General features: G+C 45.7%; 1 protein-coding gene across 1 annotated transcript in view; it reads right to left on the reverse strand.

Annotated features, from left to right (window-relative positions):
- The window catches only part of prkg2l (protein kinase cGMP-dependent 2, like), a 61,169-nt gene that overhangs the window by 19,313 nt on the left and 21,647 nt on the right, over positions 1-20,209 (reverse strand). The window contains exons 9-13 of the mRNA XM_072491401.1: positions 17,324-17,392; positions 12,915-13,013; positions 10,485-10,626; positions 7,738-7,874; positions 330-419 (exon numbers count right to left, since the gene is read on the reverse strand). Of these exons, the coding sequence (XP_072347502.1) occupies positions 330-419; positions 7,738-7,874; positions 10,485-10,626; positions 12,915-13,013; positions 17,324-17,392 (537 nt within the window). The remainder of the gene's footprint in view (positions 1-329; positions 420-7,737; positions 7,875-10,484; positions 10,627-12,914; positions 13,014-17,323; positions 17,393-20,209) is intronic.

Here is a 20,209-nt window from a genome sequence, read left to right on the forward strand (position 1 = left end):
ATTCTGGCCTTGGGTCACTGTCTGCACGTTCTCCCCGTGTCAGCTTGGGTTTCCTCCGGGTGCTCCGGTTTCCTCCCACAGATCAAAGATGGCAGGTTAGGTGCATTTGCCATGATAAATTGCCCTTTGTGTCCAAAGGTTATGGGGATAGGGTAGGGGAGTGGGCCTGGGTAGGATGCTCTTTCAGAAGATCGGTACTGACTTTTGATGGACCGAATGGCCTCCTGCTGTACTGTAATTGTTTTATTAGTGCTACTATGATACATATTGGTTGTATTGATCTACAAAGCATGATAAAACGCATGATCATGAAAATGACATACACTCACATGTCACGGAGAATGCTCCACAGCTCCCCCCCCAAACACACCTCCAAGAGCATGTACACGTACTTTGAGTCACGGAAGGTTCGGTACAATCTGTAAGGGGGAACACGCTCAAGGTTAGACAATCTCCACACTCGATTACTAATGCCTAACAACAAAACTCCATGAGTTACAATGGTTAATGTCATTTTCCATTGATGAAAGTCAGAAATGATGTTGGATTCTGACAGATCAACCTGGTGAAGCGAGAGAGAAGCCGCTTGTCCCCATTGGTCCACTCACTCTGTCTACACTGTGGACATTGGCTGTTCCTGGTGACACCCAGGCTCTAGGGGCTGAATCGCCTGCTCCTGTTCCTTCGGCGCCTCACTGCCTTGCTCTCCTTTGTTAAGATGCTCTGTAAAATTAGTTCACTGACTAAGCTTGTTCTGCCTCCTGTCCTAATATCTCCTTCAGAGGCCTGGTGTCCATTTGTGTCCAATCATTCTCCTGTGAAACACCTTGGGGATTGACCATGTTAATGACGCTGTGTAATACGAGTTGTTGATGCTGTGTACATGGAAACAGGATTAATTACACTCTCAGGGAAAATAAACCTCAACTCCATCAAACTGCCCAATTGAACTGAACTAATAAATTCCCAATTCGTCAAAATGTCAGCAAGGTGAAACTACAGGAACACACAGAAGGAAGAAATTGAGGTGTTACTGATGAGAAAGGCAGCAGAAACCCTTATTAGACATTGATAATGTTCAGCTCAACTGACCTTCATTAATAACAAGAGATCCAGCTTCTGATAAACGTTCAAGCAAGTTGCATTCACATCTCAAGTGAATCACTTCTGATTACCCAATGTCTCGTGTTTTATTTAAATATGCGATGTGGGCCTCACTGGAAAGAACTGCCGATCCCTAACTGCCCCTGAGCTGAGTGGCCTGCTGGACCATTTCAGAGTTAACCACATTGCTGTGGGTCTGGAGTCACAAATAAGCCAGACCAGGATAACAGCGGCAGATTTCCTTCCTGAATAATAATAATAATAATCACTTATTGTCACAAGTAGGCTTCAATGAAGTTACTGTGAAAAGCCCCTAGTCGCCACATTCCGGCGACTGTTCGGGGAGGCTGGTACGGGAATTGAACCCGTGCTGCTGGCCTTGTTTTGCTTAACAAGCCAGCGATTTAGCCCAGTGTGCTAAACCAGCCCCAGTGAAGGGACTCCAGTGAACCAGATCATTTTTTTACAACAATTGAGAGAGTTTCATGGTCACCATCCTGAAACTAACTTTCAGTTCCAGATGTACCAGCTCCCATGGTGAACCTGTGTCTCCAGCGCTTTAGGCTGGGTCGTGAGATGACTAATCCAGTGACATAACCACTACGTCGCCATAGGAGTAACTGGAGACATGCAGGAATAACAGATGACAGGGGCAGTCGGGACAGAATCAGATTCAGTTGAGTCCGAACGGTGCTTCCTCTTCGTCGTGCTCAGACTAAGGATGTTTAAACCAGAAACATATCTGGCAAAGGAATAGTTAGGGCAGGGTAAGATGATTGTAATGCAGGAGGAACAGCTTTGAAGACAGGATAAAACTGTGGGGAACTTGTGAGTTCAGGAAAATGAGGTAATTTTACAAACCCATGAACTCCACCACTCGGAAGAACAAGGCAAATGGAACACCAACAACTTGTTAAGTTTTCCTCCAAGTCATACACACACCATCACAACTTGGAAACAAATTGCTGTTCATATGGAAAGGTACACATTAATACAAAATACTTCTTCTTTCATCTGATTGAAACATTGCAACAAAGTGAAACATCCACTACACTCGTTGATTGATAACACATGGTGCAAAATACCTCAATGTGAAATGATGCTTCGCTCGCTATAATAATCAGTGTTTACTTCGTGGCCACATCTTTTAGTTTTAAATTATTGTAAAATATTCTGTGATAAAATGATTGTGTCTGCTCCTATACAAGCCGCTGCAACAGAAGGTTTTGTCGTTGATGACACGATCCATTGAAAATCAATTGATTTGTGCTGTCAGCTGGAGGGACAATTCATTTCCATCAGAAATTTATGGCTGTTTTTGGTGACATATGAAAATGACATGCTACAATTTTGATTTCAGCAACAATAGCCTCACAGCACAAGGCGGCAGGTGTCAGGGATGCATAAGTGCCCTCAACTGCCTTCTCAAGATGACTATCACCTTTTTAATCACAAAAAATTATAGCACATTAATTTGGAAGAGAATGATTTAACGTTGAGGTGATACTGGAACCCAAGTGTGGGTTGGAAGAGGAGAGAAGAAGACCAGCTATTTTCACAAGTACTGCATTTAGGTGGGAAATTATTAAACGCAATGAAACAGAGAACTTACTGATGATAATAATTGGTCTGGGTAATCCACAACTGCAGTGCCCTTAATCTAACAGAGCAAATCAAACCAGCCTGGATTATCCATATAATTGGATGATTCCTTTGCTAAAATCATTGTTCGTTCTACTAGCCTGATCCTGGATTTCTGGCCAGCTATCATTTTAGATCCAAACTTTGTTTATTTACTTGCCTTATTACCATCTTCTTGTGCCTTGCACTATCACCTGGGGCGCGATTCTCCGGCCCCCCACCGGGTCGGAGAATCGCCGGGGGCCGGCGTGAATCCCGACCCCGCCGTGTCGCGAATTCTCCGCCACCGGAGATTCAGCAGGGGCGGGAATCACGCCGCGCCGGTCAGCGGTAATCCCCTGGCGATTCTCCGGCCCGCGATGGGCCGAAGTCCCGCCGCTGTCAACCCACGCCAGCCGGCGTGGATTGAACCACCTTTGGGACGGTGGGACACGGCGGCGCGGGCAGGCTCCGGGGTCCTGGGGGGGCGCGGGGCGATCTGGCCCCGGGGGGGTTCCCCCACGGTGGCCTGGCCCGCGATCGGGGCCCACCGACCCGCGGGCGGGCCTGTGCCGTGGGGGCACTCCTTTCCTTCCGCCTTCGCCATAGTCTCCACCATGGCGGAGGCGGAAGAGACACCCTCCACTGCGCATGTGCGGGGATGCCGTGAGCGGCCGCTAATGCTCCCGCGCATGCGCCGCCCGGCACCAAAGGCCTTTCCCGCCAGCTGGTGGGGCAGAAATCAGACCGGCGCGGGCCTAGCCCCTCAAGGTGAGGGCTCGGCCCCATAAGATGCGGAGAATTCCGCACCTTTGGGGCGGCGCGATGCCGGACTGATTTGCGCCGTTTTTGCCGCCGGTCGGCGGACATCGCGCCGATATCGGAGAATCCCGCCCCTGTTTCATCATTTAATCTCTCCTGCCATCTAGCCCATCACCGAATTTCCCTTCTGTTCCATGTTTTCCTCCTCCTCCCCTTTTCCCTAGCTCTGCACCTGCTTTAAATCTGTTACACCTCTAACTATCCCCACGCTGATGAAAGGTCATTGATCTGAAAATTAACCCTGGGCTGAATTCTCCTCCTCCCCAGCCGTGTGTTCCTCAGCAGCACGCCGTCGCTGGCAACAGGAGTCTCTGCTCCCGCTGCTGGCCAATGGGATTTCCCATTGTGGCCACCCCACTCCACCGGGAAACCCACGGGCGGGGTGCACTGCCGACAGAACGGAGAATCTCGCAGGTGCAGAATTCACCCCCCCGCCCCCCCCCCCCCCCCCCCCCCCCACCCCGGTTTCTCTCTCCATAGATGCTGCTTAAACTGCTGAACATTTCCAGTATTTATTGATTTTATTTCAGATTTACAACATTATTTGGGAGGACCAAAGATTAGGTCGATTGGCTATGGTCGATGCGTGGGGTTGCGGGGGGGGGGGGGGGGGGGGGGGGGGGGGGGGGGGGAGCGGGGGGGGGGTGCTCTTTCGGAGGGTCAGTGCAGACCCGATGGACAAATGGCCTCCTTCTGCACTGTGGAGTTTCTCATGGAATCTGCTCAATAATGTGGAATGATTACATTGGACTGAATTCCCTGCTTCTGATTATTCGGTAATATGGGAATTCTGTGCAATTGATTCCTGAACCTCTGTCTGGCAAAGTAACTAACCAGTTTCAGAGAACATCTCGAGATGATTAGGTCTCACTCACTAATGAAAAGTGTCCACTGCTGGGAGACCGTGCAGATTTACACAAACTTCCTCACAGACACACTCACAAAATGAAAAGTAGAATACTCCAAGACGCTGGCAATCTGGAACAAACACAATAATCATTGGAAATACTCAGCAGCTCAGGGAGCTTGTGGGGTGAGAGAACATTGAATTAAAGGTCATCGACCGGAAACATTTTGGGCGTGATTTAACCACCGCATTGCGCCCTCGGTGGATGGCACTCTGAGAGAAGACGGGCCACGTCAGGGTGGGGGAGAATGGGGGAGGCTTGGGGGTTTTGAGGCACCCAGGGTGGAAGCCCTAAATCATTGTCAGTCTTTCTCCTTCTCCAATTCCTTCCAGATATTAACGATTTGGCTGATTATGTCGGCCCGGCAGAGGCTGCCGTCGCAATGCTAGTGGATGCCCAGGGGGGGTCAGATGTCGGACAAGGCAGCAGAAGCATCAACGCATTCTGGAGGTGGCATCCCATGTACAGGGGGCGCACACCCTGAAGACCCGGCCGCCCATCAGGCGGAGGAGGAACCCAGAAGGGGACGCCAGCAATGGCCCACGGTGTATTGACATCATTGATCTTTTGAGGAGATGACGGACAGCATGTGCTGCAGGAGACTCCTCAGCCATGGTCGTCACAGACTGAACCATGCCTTGGACACAACCACTCAAGCTGATGATGTCGTTCTCCAGGCTTTCCACTCCGGTTGCCACCCTAGCAGAGTCGGCCACTGTGCTACCGTGTTCCAACAAGTCTAAAGGCAGAGTAATATTAATGGGGGATTTCAACTATACATAGATTGGGTACTATAGATAAGTATCTGTCAGGAAAGCAGTGAGTTTCTGGAATGTGTCTGGGATAGTTTCCTGCAGCAATATGTTCCAGAAGCAACAAGGGGACAGGCAATATTAGATTTAGTTATGAGTAATGAGGCAACTTAATTAGTAGCCTAACTGTGCACGAACATTTATCAAATAGTGACCACATGATGGAATTCAGTGTTGTGTTTGACAGTGAAAAGCACGATTCAGATACTAGGATTTTAAACTTGGGTAAGGCTGACTTTAACGGGATGAGGCAGAGACTGTCCATGGGAAACTGGGAAGATCAATGGAGAATATTTAAAGAAACATTTAATGAGATACAGAGCAAGTACATACCCCTGAGAGGAAAAGGCCCCGCTTCACAAAAAAAAAACAGCCATGGACAACTAAAGAGGTTAGGGATAGCATAAAACTAAAATAAAGGGTTTACAAAAATGCAAGACACAGCACAGATCTGGACGAATGGGATAACACAAGGACCAGCAAAGGGTCACAAAGCAATTTGTAAGAGTTACTAAAAGGAATTATGAAAGGAAACTTGCAAGGGACATCAAAAGCAATAAGAAATATTATAGTTATATAAAAGAGACAATGTAGGCCCACTAAAAGCTGAAAATGGAGATATTGTCAGTGATATTGGGGAAATGGCATACATGTTGAACAATTACTTTGCCTCAGTATTTACAGTAGAAAAAGGAGGACAATTTGCCAGAAGTCCCCGAAAAATGAATAGTCAATAGAGGACAGGGACTTACAATTAACGTACGTACAGCATTACTAATTAGGAAATTAATGAAGCTAAAGAGTGACAAATCCCCAGGACCCTTAGTGTTGGGTGAGGTTACTGGGTTATGGGGTTATGGGGATAGGGTGGAGGTGTGGACCTTGGATAGGGTGCTCTTTCCAAGAGCCGGTGCAGACCCGATGGGCCGAATGGCCTCCTTCTGCACTGTAAATTCTATGATCTATGATCTATGTCGTTGCACTTTTTAAGAAGGGTGAAAGGGGGAAACCAGAGAATTACAGACCAATTAACCTAACGTCTGTAGTGGGGCTGGAGTCTATAATCAGGGATGGGGGTAACCAAACACGTTTAAAATTTTGGTCGTTCAGGGAGAGCCAGCATGGATTTGTGACTAACTGTATTGAATTTTATGAGGAGGTGACTAAGGTCGTAGACAGGGGAACATCTATGGATGTCATTTAAATGTACTTCCAGAAGGCATTTGATAAAGTTCCACACAAGAGACTGTTAACTAAAGTGAAAGCCCTTGGAGTTGAGGGCAAATTATTCACATGATTAGGAAATTATTTGCGTGGCAGGTGACAGAGAGTGGGGATAATGGGTAATTACTCTAATTGGCAAGAGGTCACTAGTGGTATACCACATGGATCTGTATTGGGGCCTCAATATGGACACTATCATTAATGACTTGGGTGATGTTATAGAAAGTCATTTATCCAAATTTCCAGATGATACAAAGTTAGGTGGCATTGTAGACAGCCGAGATGATAACATAAAATTACAAAGAGTATTGACAGACGAGGTGAGTGGGCAAATTGTGGCAGATGGAATTTAATGTAAGCAAGTGTCAGGCTATCCATTTTGGACAAAAAAAGGATGGAGCAGAGTACTGTCTAAATGGAAAGAGATTAGGTACAGTGGATGTCCAAAGAGATTTGGGGGTTCAGGTGAACAAATACCAGGAACAAATGCAGACAATAATCAAAAAGGTTAATGGAATGCTAGCCTTTTTATCGAGAGAATTGGAATATAAAGACATGGGAGCTATGCTGCAGTTATACAAAACCCTGGTTAGACCCCACTTGGAGTCTCTGTGAGCAGTTCTGGACCCCACACCTTCGGAAGGATATTTTGGCCTTGGAGGGAGTGCAACAGGTTTACAGGAATGATACCTGGATTACAGGGGTGGAGGCGAGATTACTCAAAGAAGACCTGTTTTCCCTAAATTTAGAAAGCTAAGGAGTGATATGATTGAAGTATTCAAGATATTAACGGGGAAAATAGGGTAGATTAAGATAAACTATTTCTATTGGTTGGAGATTCTAAAACTAGGGGGCATAGTCTGAAAATTCAGGAGAGATGTTAGGAAGAACTTCTTCACTCAAAGGGTGGAGAGGTTTGGAACTCTCTCCCACACACAGCAGTTGAAGCTGGAACAGTTGTTAGTTTTAAATCTGAGATCGATTTTTGTTAAGCAAAGATATTAAGGGATCTGGGCCCAAGGCAGGTATATGGAGATAGGTCACAGATCAGCCATGATCTCACTGAAAGGCGGGACAGGTTCAAGGGGCTGAATGGCGTATTCTTGATCCTATATTCCTATGTTCCGACATGCTTACCCACACAAACACACACTGACTGAAATCAATCGACAGTTAGCTTTGAGAAAATTCAGAAAGCATGCAGTTGCTTCCTAATGACCTTGTCCTGTCGATGAAGCTTAATTTACCTTACAATGAACTGAGATTTGGTCTGAAGCAGGATGTTCTTCTCTGAGTAAACATGCTCTTGTTGCCGAGTCTCCACAATGTGTTTCTTCTTGATACATTTCAAGGCAAAGGTGATGTCTTCATCCTTCAGTTTCACCTGGAGCAATCAAAGATGTTTGCGACACAATTTAATAACTATTGTTATAAGTGAGGTGAAGTAATGGCTTGTGCCTTCGATCAATAAATGCATGATGTATTATTAAACGTCCGACAACAATAATCAGACTATAAGGGCAAAACGCCAGATGAAGCAACTTGCATTTAAAAACAGGAAGCTAAACACAAAACAATGAATTTGAGAGTCCAACAAAATGTTGAGGATCAATTTCTGAGAAGCTACGTTGGTGACAAAGGAGCATTTTAAAATGTTCCTGTGTTCAAGGATGTGCAGGTTAGCTGGATTGGTCATGAACAATGAGCAGGATTGGGGGAAAGAGTATGGGAGTGGGCCTAGGTGTTCTTTCAGAGGGTGGGTGCTGACTCGATAGGCCAAGCGCCCTCCTTCTGCACTGTAGGGATTCTATGGATTCTATTGATTGAACTGAGCAAACAAAGCAATGATTAACAGCTTTGAAACATTTCCAAAAACAACACAAAGTGGTTACTAGTTTCCTTCCCCTTACAGTAACTAATAATAATCTTTATTATTGTCACAAGTAGGCTTACATTAACACTGCAATGAAGTTACTGTGAAAATCCCCTAGTCGCCACACTCCAGTGCTGTTTGGGTACACAGAGGGAGAATTCAGAATATTCAATTCACCTAACAAGCATGTCTTTCGGGACTTGTGGGAGGAAACAAGAACACCCGGAGGAAACCCACGCAGACACGGGGAGAACATACCGGTGCCAAAGAAGAACCAGGCAGCGTGCCTCAATGACTACCGTCCGGTGGCCCTGACTTCAGTCCTAATGAAGTGCTTCGAGAGGTTGGTCATGGAGCGCATCACCTCCATACTTCCAGGACGCCTTGATCCACTGAAATTTGCATACCGCCGCAACCGGTCCACAGCAGACGCCAAGTCCCTGACCTACACTCATCCCTAGAGCATCTCGACAAAAGGACTCCTACATCATACTCCTATTTATTGACTACAGCTCTGCCTTCAACACCATAATCCCAGCCAAGCTCATATCAAAGCTCCAAACCCTAGGACTTGGCTCCTCACTCTGCAACTGGATCCTCGACTTTCTAACCCACAGACCACAATCCGTAAAAATAAACAACAACACCTCCTCCACAATAGTCCTCAAAACCGGGGTCCTGCAAGGCTGCGTACTTTGCCCCCTACTATACTCCCTGTACACACACGACCGTGTGGCAAAATTTGGTTCCAACTCCATCCACAAGTTTGCTGACGATACGTCCATAGTGGGCTGGATCTCGAATAACAATGAGTCAGAATACAGGAGGGAGATAGAGAACCTAGTGGAGTGGTGCAGCGACAATCTATCCCTCAATGTCAGCAAAACTAAAGAGCTGGTCATTGACACCAAAGGGCTGAGGTGGAGATGGTTAGCAGTTTCAAATTCCAAGAGGTACACATCTCCAAATATCTGTCCTGGTTCACCCACATCGACGCTACCACCAAGAAAGCACAACAGCGCCTATACTTCCTCAGGAAATTAAGGAAATTTGGCATGTCCACATGAACTCTTGCCAACTTTTACAGATGCACCATAGAAAGCATCCTATCGGGCTGCATCACAGCCTGGTATGGCAACTGCTCAGCCCAAGACTGCAAGAAACTTCAGAGAGTCGTGAATACAGCCCAGTCCATCACACGAGCCTGCCTCCCATCCATTGACTCCATCTACACCTCCCGCTGCCTGGGGAAAGTGGGCAGCATAATCAAAGACCCCTCCCACCCGGCTTAATCACTCTTCCAACTTCTTCCATCGGGCAGAAGATACAAAAGTCTGAGAACACGCACGAACGGACTCAAAATTAGCTTCTTCCCGGCTGTTACCAGACTCCTAACGACCCTCTTATGGACTGAACTCATTAGTACTACACCCCTGTATGCTTCACCCAATGCTGGTGTAATGTAGTTACATTGTGTACCTTGTGTTGCCCTATTCTTTAGTGACGTTTAAGGGGCACCTTGACAAATACATGAATAGGATGAGAATGGAGGGATACGGACCCCGGAAGTGTAGAAGATTTTAGTTCAGACGGGCAGCATGGTCGGTGCAGGCTTGGAGGGCCGAAGGGCCTGTTCCTGTGCTGTACGTTTCTTTGTTCTTTGTTCTACTATGTATTTTCTTGTATTTCCTTAATTTTTCATGTACTTAATAATCTGTTGAGCTACTCGCTTAAAAATACTTTTCACTGTACCTCGGTACATGTGACAATAAACAAATCCAATCCAACCCAATGCAACATGCAGACTCTGTACAGACGAGAACCAAGCAAGAATCAAACCTGGGTCCCTGGCGCTGTGAAGCAATCATGCTAACCACTGTGCTACCTTGTCCCAACAAGCCTGAGAAATACGAACACAAATCCCTCTTTAACTTAAAACAGGATTATTGGGTGTATCAATGAAGGAGCGAGAGTCTGTCGTGTACTTTTAAGCTAAAAAGAGGGTGGGCGCATGTACAAGAACAAAGTGTCATCATCGTTAGACAATGATATTGTGACATTATTACGCCCATCATTATTCATCTGTTCCTCAGCATCATCTACCACCTTCCTACCACTTACCAGTTCCACACGCCCAAAACCTCCCATGCCCAGAGTGGCAACGATGTCAAGGTTTTTGAAAGGACAGGAGCTTGAAAACTTGGCAACCTTTTCCCTCAGCTGCAAGGTCTCCCTGCACTCAGATGAAGCAAATGTGAGTGGCCTTGGGGAATAAAAAGAATTCCATTTACGCTCAGTAACAGTGAAGAGAGGGAAAGGAACAACAGAGACTGTGATCTGAAACAAGCAATCAGCAGCAATCATGACATCAAATATCAGACAATATGTGCAACAGCCTGTCTATAAACGCAAAACCAATAGAAACTGGAAGTGGTTATTATCTCTGCAGATCGGGAACTATGTATTTTCTGCCCAACTCTCCTTGGTTTCTGAATTCCTCTTTCGTCACCTTTGCTGGAGTTAGCAATTGGTAACTAATGGGCATTTTCATTGTAAAATCTGTTCCCATCGACTCCTTTACAACTAGTGTTTTCTCACAACTGCTTCTTGTCAAATAAAAAACATCTATTTTATCGCCTTTGGATTTGATTTTCAGTTTGTTATTTAAATTAAACTATTTGGGTGAATTTATTGGCTTGTCGAGGTGAGTTTCATAAAAAAGCGAGATCGTCCTTGATCCTATCCTGTTCTACAGTCTTTAGTTTCTATCTGTGTTCATGAATAATTGAAGGCCTGAATCACTGTTTATTAATGTTTCAATCAGTTAGTGGGGTTTGAGAGAGAGTCTCAACCAGGATTCATAAATGTCTGCACTAAATCACCAATGTGGCGCTCTAGGCAAACCTTGAAGTTATTCTATAAGCAAAGGTAGCGACATGCATTCAGATCCAAAAATAAAATTACATGCAGATTACAACAATGACTGGAGAGGAATTATAATTTTTAATGCGTGGGAGAGAGAGCCTGTTAATGACTTGTGGCACAGTTACAAGCACAGTCTGAGTGTGATGGAGGCAGATTCAATCAAAGGCAAAGCGGATAATTATCGGAAGAGAAAACATTTTCAGGGCTGCAAGGGCCTGAGACCAGCTGAGGTGCTCTGACAGTTAGCTAGCACAAACATGATGGGCCAAATGTCCTCCTTCTATGTTGTAACATCGGGGCTGGTTTAGCACAGGGCTGAATAGCTGGCTTTTAAAGCAGACCAAGGCAGGCCAGCAGCACGGTTCAATTCCCGTACCAGCCTCCCCGAACAGGCGCCGGAATGTGGCGACTAGGGGCTTTTCACAGTAACTTCATTTGAAGCCTACTTGAGCCAATAAGCGATTTTCATTCATTTTCTGGTTATTAAGTGCACCCTTTTTTAAAAGGACTCTGGGACAACAAAAACACAGACTGATGAAAGGGCGAATGTCCTCTACGCTTTATGAGATTTTTGGCAATATTAAATGACGGTTAATTACAAATAAGATTGGAGCAGAAGATTTCTCTGTGTAAATACTGCATTGATGTGAAGGTCAGTATATGTCAGAGCTTCATTTTCCACAGAACTTCACTTACAGTTTGCAAACGATTATTCGTAAATGCCCCATAATGTTGTACATTAATTATCTATATATCTATACTTACATTCAAATAAAAAATAATTGAACAGAACAAAAACAAATTAATTTATAGGTCTGAAATAATTATGAGATTCTTTAAAATAAAAAAAAATGCCTCTGAGATAGGAACAAGAATAATCATTGCAGAATTTTGTGCGAATTTAAAATCTGTAGTTGGGAACACATTGGCCGGAATCTCCCATTCCCCAGCCGCGTGTTGCTCAGTGGTGCCCCATTCGCTGGTGGTGGCATTCTCTGGTACTGCAGGCAGCGCACTCCTGCCCATGTCCCAGGATGGGGGGGGGGGGGAGAATCCCGCCCAAGAACTGAAAATCATAAGAAAACGAAGCAGGAGTAGACCATTCGGCCCATCGAGACTGCTCTGCCATTCAATACAAACATGGCTGATCCTGGGGTTCAACCCCATTTTCCCACCCACTCCACGTATCCCTTAATTTCCTGTGAGGGACCAAAGTTCTGTTTATCTCAGCCTTAAATATATTCAACGCTGGACCCTGTGGGAAAGAGAACTCAAAGAGTCACAACCCTCTAAATAAAGAAATTTCTCCTAATCTCAGTCTTAAACAATTGGCCCCTTACCCTGAACCTCCATGTTTTCGATTCCCCAACCAGTGGAAACAATCTCTTGGGGTTAACTTGTGCGCAAATCTGTGGAGTAGGACTTGATCCCACAACCTTGCGACTGAGAGATGGGCGTGCTAACCACTGTGAGGCGCATTGACATCTAACCATCTGCTGTAAATTCACAAAACCTGCATGCAGCATCTTACTGGAAAGTAAATACAACAAATCAGCGATCTCTGTCCCAACCTGACTGTTATAGCTGAACAATTAGAAATGATTTAGACATTTGGAGAATACTGACGCTGCATTCCTTTGTTTATCATTACGGGACAATTGCTCCACGTATTCCTTCAGGTTTGTCTGCAGCTCCTCGTACGTTCCAACCATTTGGTTAAAAATGCTGGGGGCACATTTAAAAACATATTCAAACGTCTGGACTCACGTATTTCAAAAAAATCTTTAATCTGGTCATGTTAATTCTCTCATGAAATGATAATAAATCTGCATATCAATAACAATTGCCCGCAGTTGAGGGTTACAACAATCCTGTATTTACTTGAATAATAGCCAACTCGTGTAAAAGTTGACCCCTGAATTTTGGCAGAAAATCCTTAATCCTTATTATTCCCTGCAACTCGTGTATTGGTTGTGGGATAGTGGGCATGTTTTTTCATGCTTTTGGTGCATAACAAAATTATGGTCTTACGTACTAATCTTTTTGGATTATCCTCACAATTTGCATTTTCCTCAGAATTTCCTCTGCTTCATTGATTGACATTACATTCTATGACGCTATTTGAGAGGACGAAAAGAACTTGAAATTCAAACTGGGGAATCTAGAAGCTGACAATCACCGCCAGTCTCAAACACGATCACCCTGAAGTACTGTTGCCAGATAAATGTCGAGCCATTTTTCCTGAAGTTATGGCATCAAGAAGGAATGTCAGATACATGGCCCAATTCAAACTTAAAGTCGTTGAGTTTGCAGAACAGACAAATAACTACAGTCAGAGAGTGGTGGTGGATGGCAAATATTCAGCCTGGATCCCAGTTACCAGTGGTGTACCGCAGGGATCAGTTCTGGGTCCTCTGCTGTTTGTGATTTTCATTAATGACTTGGATGAGGGAGTTGAAGGGTGGGTCAGTAAATTTGCAGACGATACGAAGATTGGTGGAGTTGTGGATAGTAAGGAGGGCTGTTGTCGGCTGCAAAGAGACATAGATAGGATGCAGAGCTGGGCTGAGAAGTGGCAGATGGAGTTTAACCCTGAAAAGTGTGAGGTTGTCCATTTTGGAAGGACAAATATGAATGCGGAATACAGGGTTAACGGTAGAGTTCTTGGCATTGTGGAGGAGCAGAGAGACCTTGGGGTCTATGTTCATACATCTTTGAAAGTTGCCACTCAAGTGGATAGAGCTGTGAAGAAGGCCTATGGTGCGCTCGCGTTCATTAACAGAGGGATTGAATTTAAGAGCCGTGAGGTGATGATGCAGCTGTACAAAACTTTGGTAAGGCCACATTTGGAGTACTGTGTACAGTTCTGGTCGCCTCATTTTAGGAAGGATGTGGAAGCTCTGGAAAAGGTGCAAAGAAGATTTACCAGGATGTTGCCTGGAATGGAGAGTAGGTCTTACGAGGAAAGGTTGAGGGTGCTAGGCCTTTTCTCATTAGAGCGGAGAAGGATGAGGGGCGACTTGATAGAGGTTTATAAGATGATCAGGGGAATAGATAGAGTAGACAGTCAGAGACTTTTTCCCCAGGTGGAACACACCATTACAAGGGGACATAAATTTAAGGTGAAAGGTGGAAGATATAGGAGGGATATCAGAGGTAGGTTCTTTACCCAGAGAGTAGTGGGGGCATGGAATGCACTGCCTGTGGAAGTAGTTGAGTCGGAAACATTAGGGACCTTCAAGCAGCTGTTGGATAGGTACATGGATTACGGGAAAATGATATAGTGTAGATTTATTTGTTCTTAAGGGCAGCACGGTAGCATTGTGGATAGCACAATTGCTTCACAGATCCATGGTCCCAGGTTCGATTCCGGCTTGGGTCATTGTCTGTGCGGAGTCTGCACGTCCTCCCCGTGTCTGCGTGGGTTTCCTCCGGGTGCTCCGGTTTCCTCCCACAGTCCAAAGATGTGCGGGTTAGGTGAATTGGCCAATGATAAATTGCCTTTAATGTCCAAATTGCCCTTGGTGTTGGGTGGAGGTGTTGAGTTTGGGTAGGGTGCTCTTTCCAAGAGCTGGTGCAGACTCAAAGGGCCGAATGGCCTCCTTCTGCACTGTAAATTCAATGATAATCTATGATTAATCTAGGACAAAGGTTCGGCACAACATCGTGGGCCGAAGGGCCTGTTCTGTGCTGTATTTTCTATGTTCTATGTATGTTCTATGTACAGCAGCAGCAAGAATCCCAGGTGTTGGAGAAGAACATTAGAGATTGGAGGAAGCTCTCCCCACAGGCAGATGTCGAAGAATAAATGTAGAAACAGTGAAAGCCTAGCAACTAGCTCCAGTTGGGAAAATTAAGTTGCAAAATATGTCAATGAAAATCCGCCCTCATCTCAGTTTCTTGCAGATCTACCCGGATCTTTGCCCTGAGACAAGCCAAAATATTAGGCATTGGAGATTTCAAAGCCAGCCCTGGGTGGTCTATCAGATTTATGAATAGAAGACGGAAGGCCAAGGGGGAGGCAGTGACATTGTGGTAATGTCGCTGGACTCGTAATCCAGAGAGACCCAGGGTACTGTTGGGGACCCGGGTTCGAATCCCACCTCGGCAGATGATTAAAAACCCTTCTGGTTCACTAATGCCCCTTTAGGGAAGGAAATCTGCCATTCTGACCTGGTCTGGCCTACATCTGACTCTATATCCACATGGTTGACTTAAATGCCCTCTTAAATTGCCCTCTGAAATGCCATGGCTATCTACGTCATTCACGGGCAACTAGGGATGGGCAACAAATGCTGGGCCAGTCAGTGACTTCCAGTTCCCATGAATAAAAAAAATTCCTAGTGTCTCCAGGAGAATTTGTTGACAGAATTACCATCAAACATAGCCAAGAAAATGGGGATAGAGCGTCCTGATTGGAACATGGATGAAACTCCCATGAAGTTCGATATGACAATGAGCATAGTTGGAGAAATGTAGTGCTAATGAAGACGGCTGGGACACCATTGTGCTCTCATATACGTCCAATGGAACAAAGCCACAGTCAATGGTGATATCCCAAGATATCCCAAAAGGAGATACCTCACATTCAAGAATAGGGAGGTTATGATGGAGCTGTATAAAATGCTGGTCAGGCCACAGCTGGAGTACTGTGTACATCTCTGGTCACCACGCTATAGGAAGGATGTGATTGCATTGGAGAGGGTGCAGAGGAGATTCACCAGGATGTTGCCTGGGTTGGAGCGTTTCAGCTGTGAAGTGAGGCTGGTTAGGCTGGGGTTTTTGTCCTAGGAGCAGAGAAGGCTGAGAGGGGACCTGATTGAGATGTACAAAACTATGATGGTCATAGATAGGGTGGATAGGAAGGAACTTTTCCCTCAGTGAAGAGTCAATAACCTGGAGCATAGATTGAAGAAAATGGACAGGAGGTTTAGAGGGGATTTGAGGAAAACTGTGTTCACTCGAGGGTGGTGGGAATCTGGAACTCACTTCCTGAAAGATGGTAGAGGCAGGAATCTTCACAACATTTAAGAAGCATTTAGGCGAGTACCTGAAATGCCCTAGCAGAGAAGGATATAGACCAAGTGCTCGAAAAATGAGATTGACGAGGTGCTTGATGGCTGGCACAGATATGATTGGCTGAAGGGCCTGTTTCTGTGCTGTACGGTTTTATGACTCTGTGATAATAAAGAATGAATGGATGAAGCTGGTTGGAAAATATGGCTGAAGGAAGTTTCTAGTTTCCGACCAGGAGGATTATGTGAAGGAAAAAAGTCCTCTCAAATGGAATGTGGAACGTGTCGATGAAACTGTTGCTGAAGTTAGATTGCAAAACAATAATATTCTGGGAGCCTAACCAGCCTTGTGCAACCACTGGATGTCTCTCCAATGAAGCCTTTCAGGGAAAGTCTGAGAGAAAGGGTGAATGACTGAATGTTTGGAGGAGAGAGGAAATTCACCAAAGGAGGCAGCATTGCAGGCAGCCGGTTAGAAACCCTGTGTGAATGGAAGGTGGAGACCTGGGATGATATCAGAGCGGAGATTGTCATCAACTCATCCAAGAAATGTGGGATATCCAGTTCACCTGACAGGACAGGAGATGCTGACTTGTGGAATGTGACCCATGGCAATATGATTGCTGCTGATTGGGAGCAGATTGGGATGTGTTATTTGATTCTGAAGATGAGAAAGAGGATGATTTTTTATGGGTTTCAAGTCACGTTCGGTGCTACATTATGCACCGTGATAAAAACTGAATAAAACTGTATAAATGTGTAAATGTCTTTTGTTTCGATAAATTTAGTGTGCACAAATAAATGTCTGTCGCTATGGAGGTTATTATTTTATACATTATGTTGCCGTTGGCTATTTTTTGGCCAGTCGCTCTCCTCAGTTGGTGGGAACCATTCTGACTATCATGACTCGTGACTCTATGTGAAACGATATTATTCACACCAAAGTTAAAAACAGCATCCGGAATTCCAGTACACCAAGAGCTCACATTGGTGGCAAGCTCACTCTCCAGTGAGACTTACTCGCGATCTATTACCAAGCATTGTGTATCATCATCATCTGCGATTATATTTGCAGAGCGAAGGTCCTCACTGTGTGAAGAAAGAAGAGGTTGAGAATTTGGAAGCAAAGACCGATCAAGACTTAATCACCCCTTAATCTGACTGTTCAAACACTCAAGAGTTAAAATATTAACCCCCTCTTCTAAACTAAACGCATTACACTTCCCACGTTAATCGATTTTCAAGAATATAATTTCAAATATATGCGAGTTTAGCAATCAGAAAATTAGCATCCGTGCCGACACCTGATGAAGTATTCAGGTCACAACCAAATTGCTTGTTTGCCCTGATGCTGCAGATCTTACACAAAACTGATGCAAACAGGACGTCTGACAGATTTATCTATGGGGGATCCTCAGGAAATCTGCATCGTTGCCCCATTCAATTCGATTTGATCAAGAATTTATTTCTCGTTATTCATCAACGTGAATTGAATACTACATCCCAGAATAGTAGATGTTTGATTTTCTGCATTTTGGTGAACAAATATACAAGCAGAAAGAGAGAGGGAAGATGTTCAAGCTTGTCATAGAATCATAGAATTTACAGTGCAGAAGGAGGCCATTCGGCCCATCGAGTCTTGGAAAGAGCACCCCACCCAAGCCCACATCTCCACCCCATTCCCATAGCCCAGTAACCCCACTCAACACTAAGGGCAATTTTGGACACTAAGGGCAATTTAGCACGTCCAATTCACCTAACCTGCACGTCTTTGGACTGTGGGAGGAAACCGGAGCACCCGGAGGAAACCCACGCACACACGGGGAGAACGTGCAGTCTCCATCGCATGAGGAGCGGCTGAGGACTCTGGGGTCTGTACTCGTTGGCGTTTAGAAGGATGAAGGAGGATCTTATTGAAACTTATAGGATACTGCGAGGCCTGGATAGAGTGGACGTGGAGAGGATGTTTCACTTGTAAGAAAAACTAGAACCAGAGGACACAATCACAGACTAAAGGGACGGTTCTTTAAAACAGAGATGAGAGGGGCGGCATGTGGCGCAGTGGTTAGCACTGGGACTGCGACGCTGAGGACCCGGGTTCGAATCCCGGCCCTGGGTCACTGTCTGTGTGCAGTTTGCACATTCTCCCCATGTCTGCGTGGGTTTCACCCCCACAACCCAAAAGATGTGCAGGTTAGATGGATTGGCCACGCTAAATTACCCCTTAATTGGAAAAAATAAAAAAACAATTGGCTACTCTAAATTTATTAAAAAAACAGAGAGGAGGAATTTCTTCAGCCAGAGGGTGGTGAATCTGTGGAACTCTTTGCCGCAGAAGGCTGTGGAGGCCAAATCACTGAGTGTCTTTAAGACAGAGATAGATAGGTTCTTGATTAATAAGGGGATCAGGGGTTATGGAGAGAAGGCAGGAGAATGGGGATGAGAAAATATCAGCCATGATTGAATGGCGGAGCAGACTCGATGGGCCGAGTGGCCTAATTCTGCTCCTATGCCTTATGGTCTAAAAATCGGTCAAAAATGTCAGTGACATACTTCACATCGTGTTGCCACTACCATGAAGTGGACACTCACTAAATTCCTTAACCTTTATGGTTAATCACAGACAGACGTCACAAAAATATCTGCACAACTCAAATCAGGAGCATTCGTTTTCTATTTTAACGAGTGGTTGAAATCGTCTGTCTGATCTTTGTGAGGATTCCTCAGAACAAACTGACAGCAATGAGGAAACATTCCCTGTACACTGCCCAAGCACTGACGTTAGTGTGTGTGACTTGGGAGAGGAACAGCTTCAATCAATGAGTCTCCTGTCTGCAGTGGAGGAGTGAGTAAATAGTGGAACTGTGTGTTCAGGATTGTCTGTAATTGCAAAGTTGCACTGGGTGGGAGAACTGGGATCAGGACAATGGAGCCACTTGTTGTTTTAACGGGTTCTTTGACTTTTAGCTTATTTTCACTTTGCTATCCTTCTTCCAAACGAAGATAATCGTGAAATAGAATTATCCCGTCATAACCAGAAATGTTGTGCACACCAGGAAACCAGATAAACTAAGTCAGTGGGTGCAATTCAACGGAAAAATTTTGAAGTGTCATTTTGGGATTGTTTCATAGAATTTACAGGGCAGAATGAGGCCATTCGGCCCATCGAGTCTGCACCGGCCCTTTGAAAGAGCACCCTACCCAAACCTAAACCTCCACCCTATCCCCATAACCCAGTAACCCCACCCAACACTAAGGGCAATTTTGGACACTAAGGGCAATTTATCATGGCCAATCCACCTAACCTGCACATCTTTGGACTGTGGGAGGAAACCGGAGCACCCGGAGGAAACCCACGCACACACGGGGAGAACGTGCAGACTCCGCACAGACCATGACCCAAGCCGGGAATCGAACCTGGGACCCTGGAGCTGTGAAGCAATTGTACTAACCACTATGCTGCCGTGCAGCCGTGCGTTTGGCAGGCTGCTCCTTGGCGGCCTTTTTAGGGAGATCGTGGCCTGTATTCAACAGCATTTAGTGAGCCCCCACAAGATTCTCGCATTCCTGGCTGTCTCGCTGTCTGAATCACCGGACCCGCGTCTCAGCATCTCACTGTTAACAAGTGGCAGCTGCTTTTAAACGCTGCCTCACCACTCACTCCCAGCCAACTCACAAGCATGGCAGCGCGCAGACCCGCTCCTCTCTTTGGCGATGTTGACCTGGCCAGGCTTCGCTACACTGTGAGTGAGAGGCGGGCCATCCTGTTCCCCTGAGGGGGGGGGGGGGGGGGGGGGGGGGGGGAGGAGGGGGGGGGGGGGTCAGAGGACCAACAGCAGGGTCAACAATGCTGCCTGGCAGGCAGTGGCACTGACCCGGAGAACAGCCATCCAGTACTGGAAGTCG

Source organism: Scyliorhinus torazame, chromosome 28 (assembly GCF_047496885.1).
Source record: "Scyliorhinus torazame isolate Kashiwa2021f chromosome 28, sScyTor2.1, whole genome shotgun sequence".
Taxonomy (NCBI): Eukaryota; Metazoa; Chordata; class Chondrichthyes; order Carcharhiniformes; family Scyliorhinidae; genus Scyliorhinus; species Scyliorhinus torazame.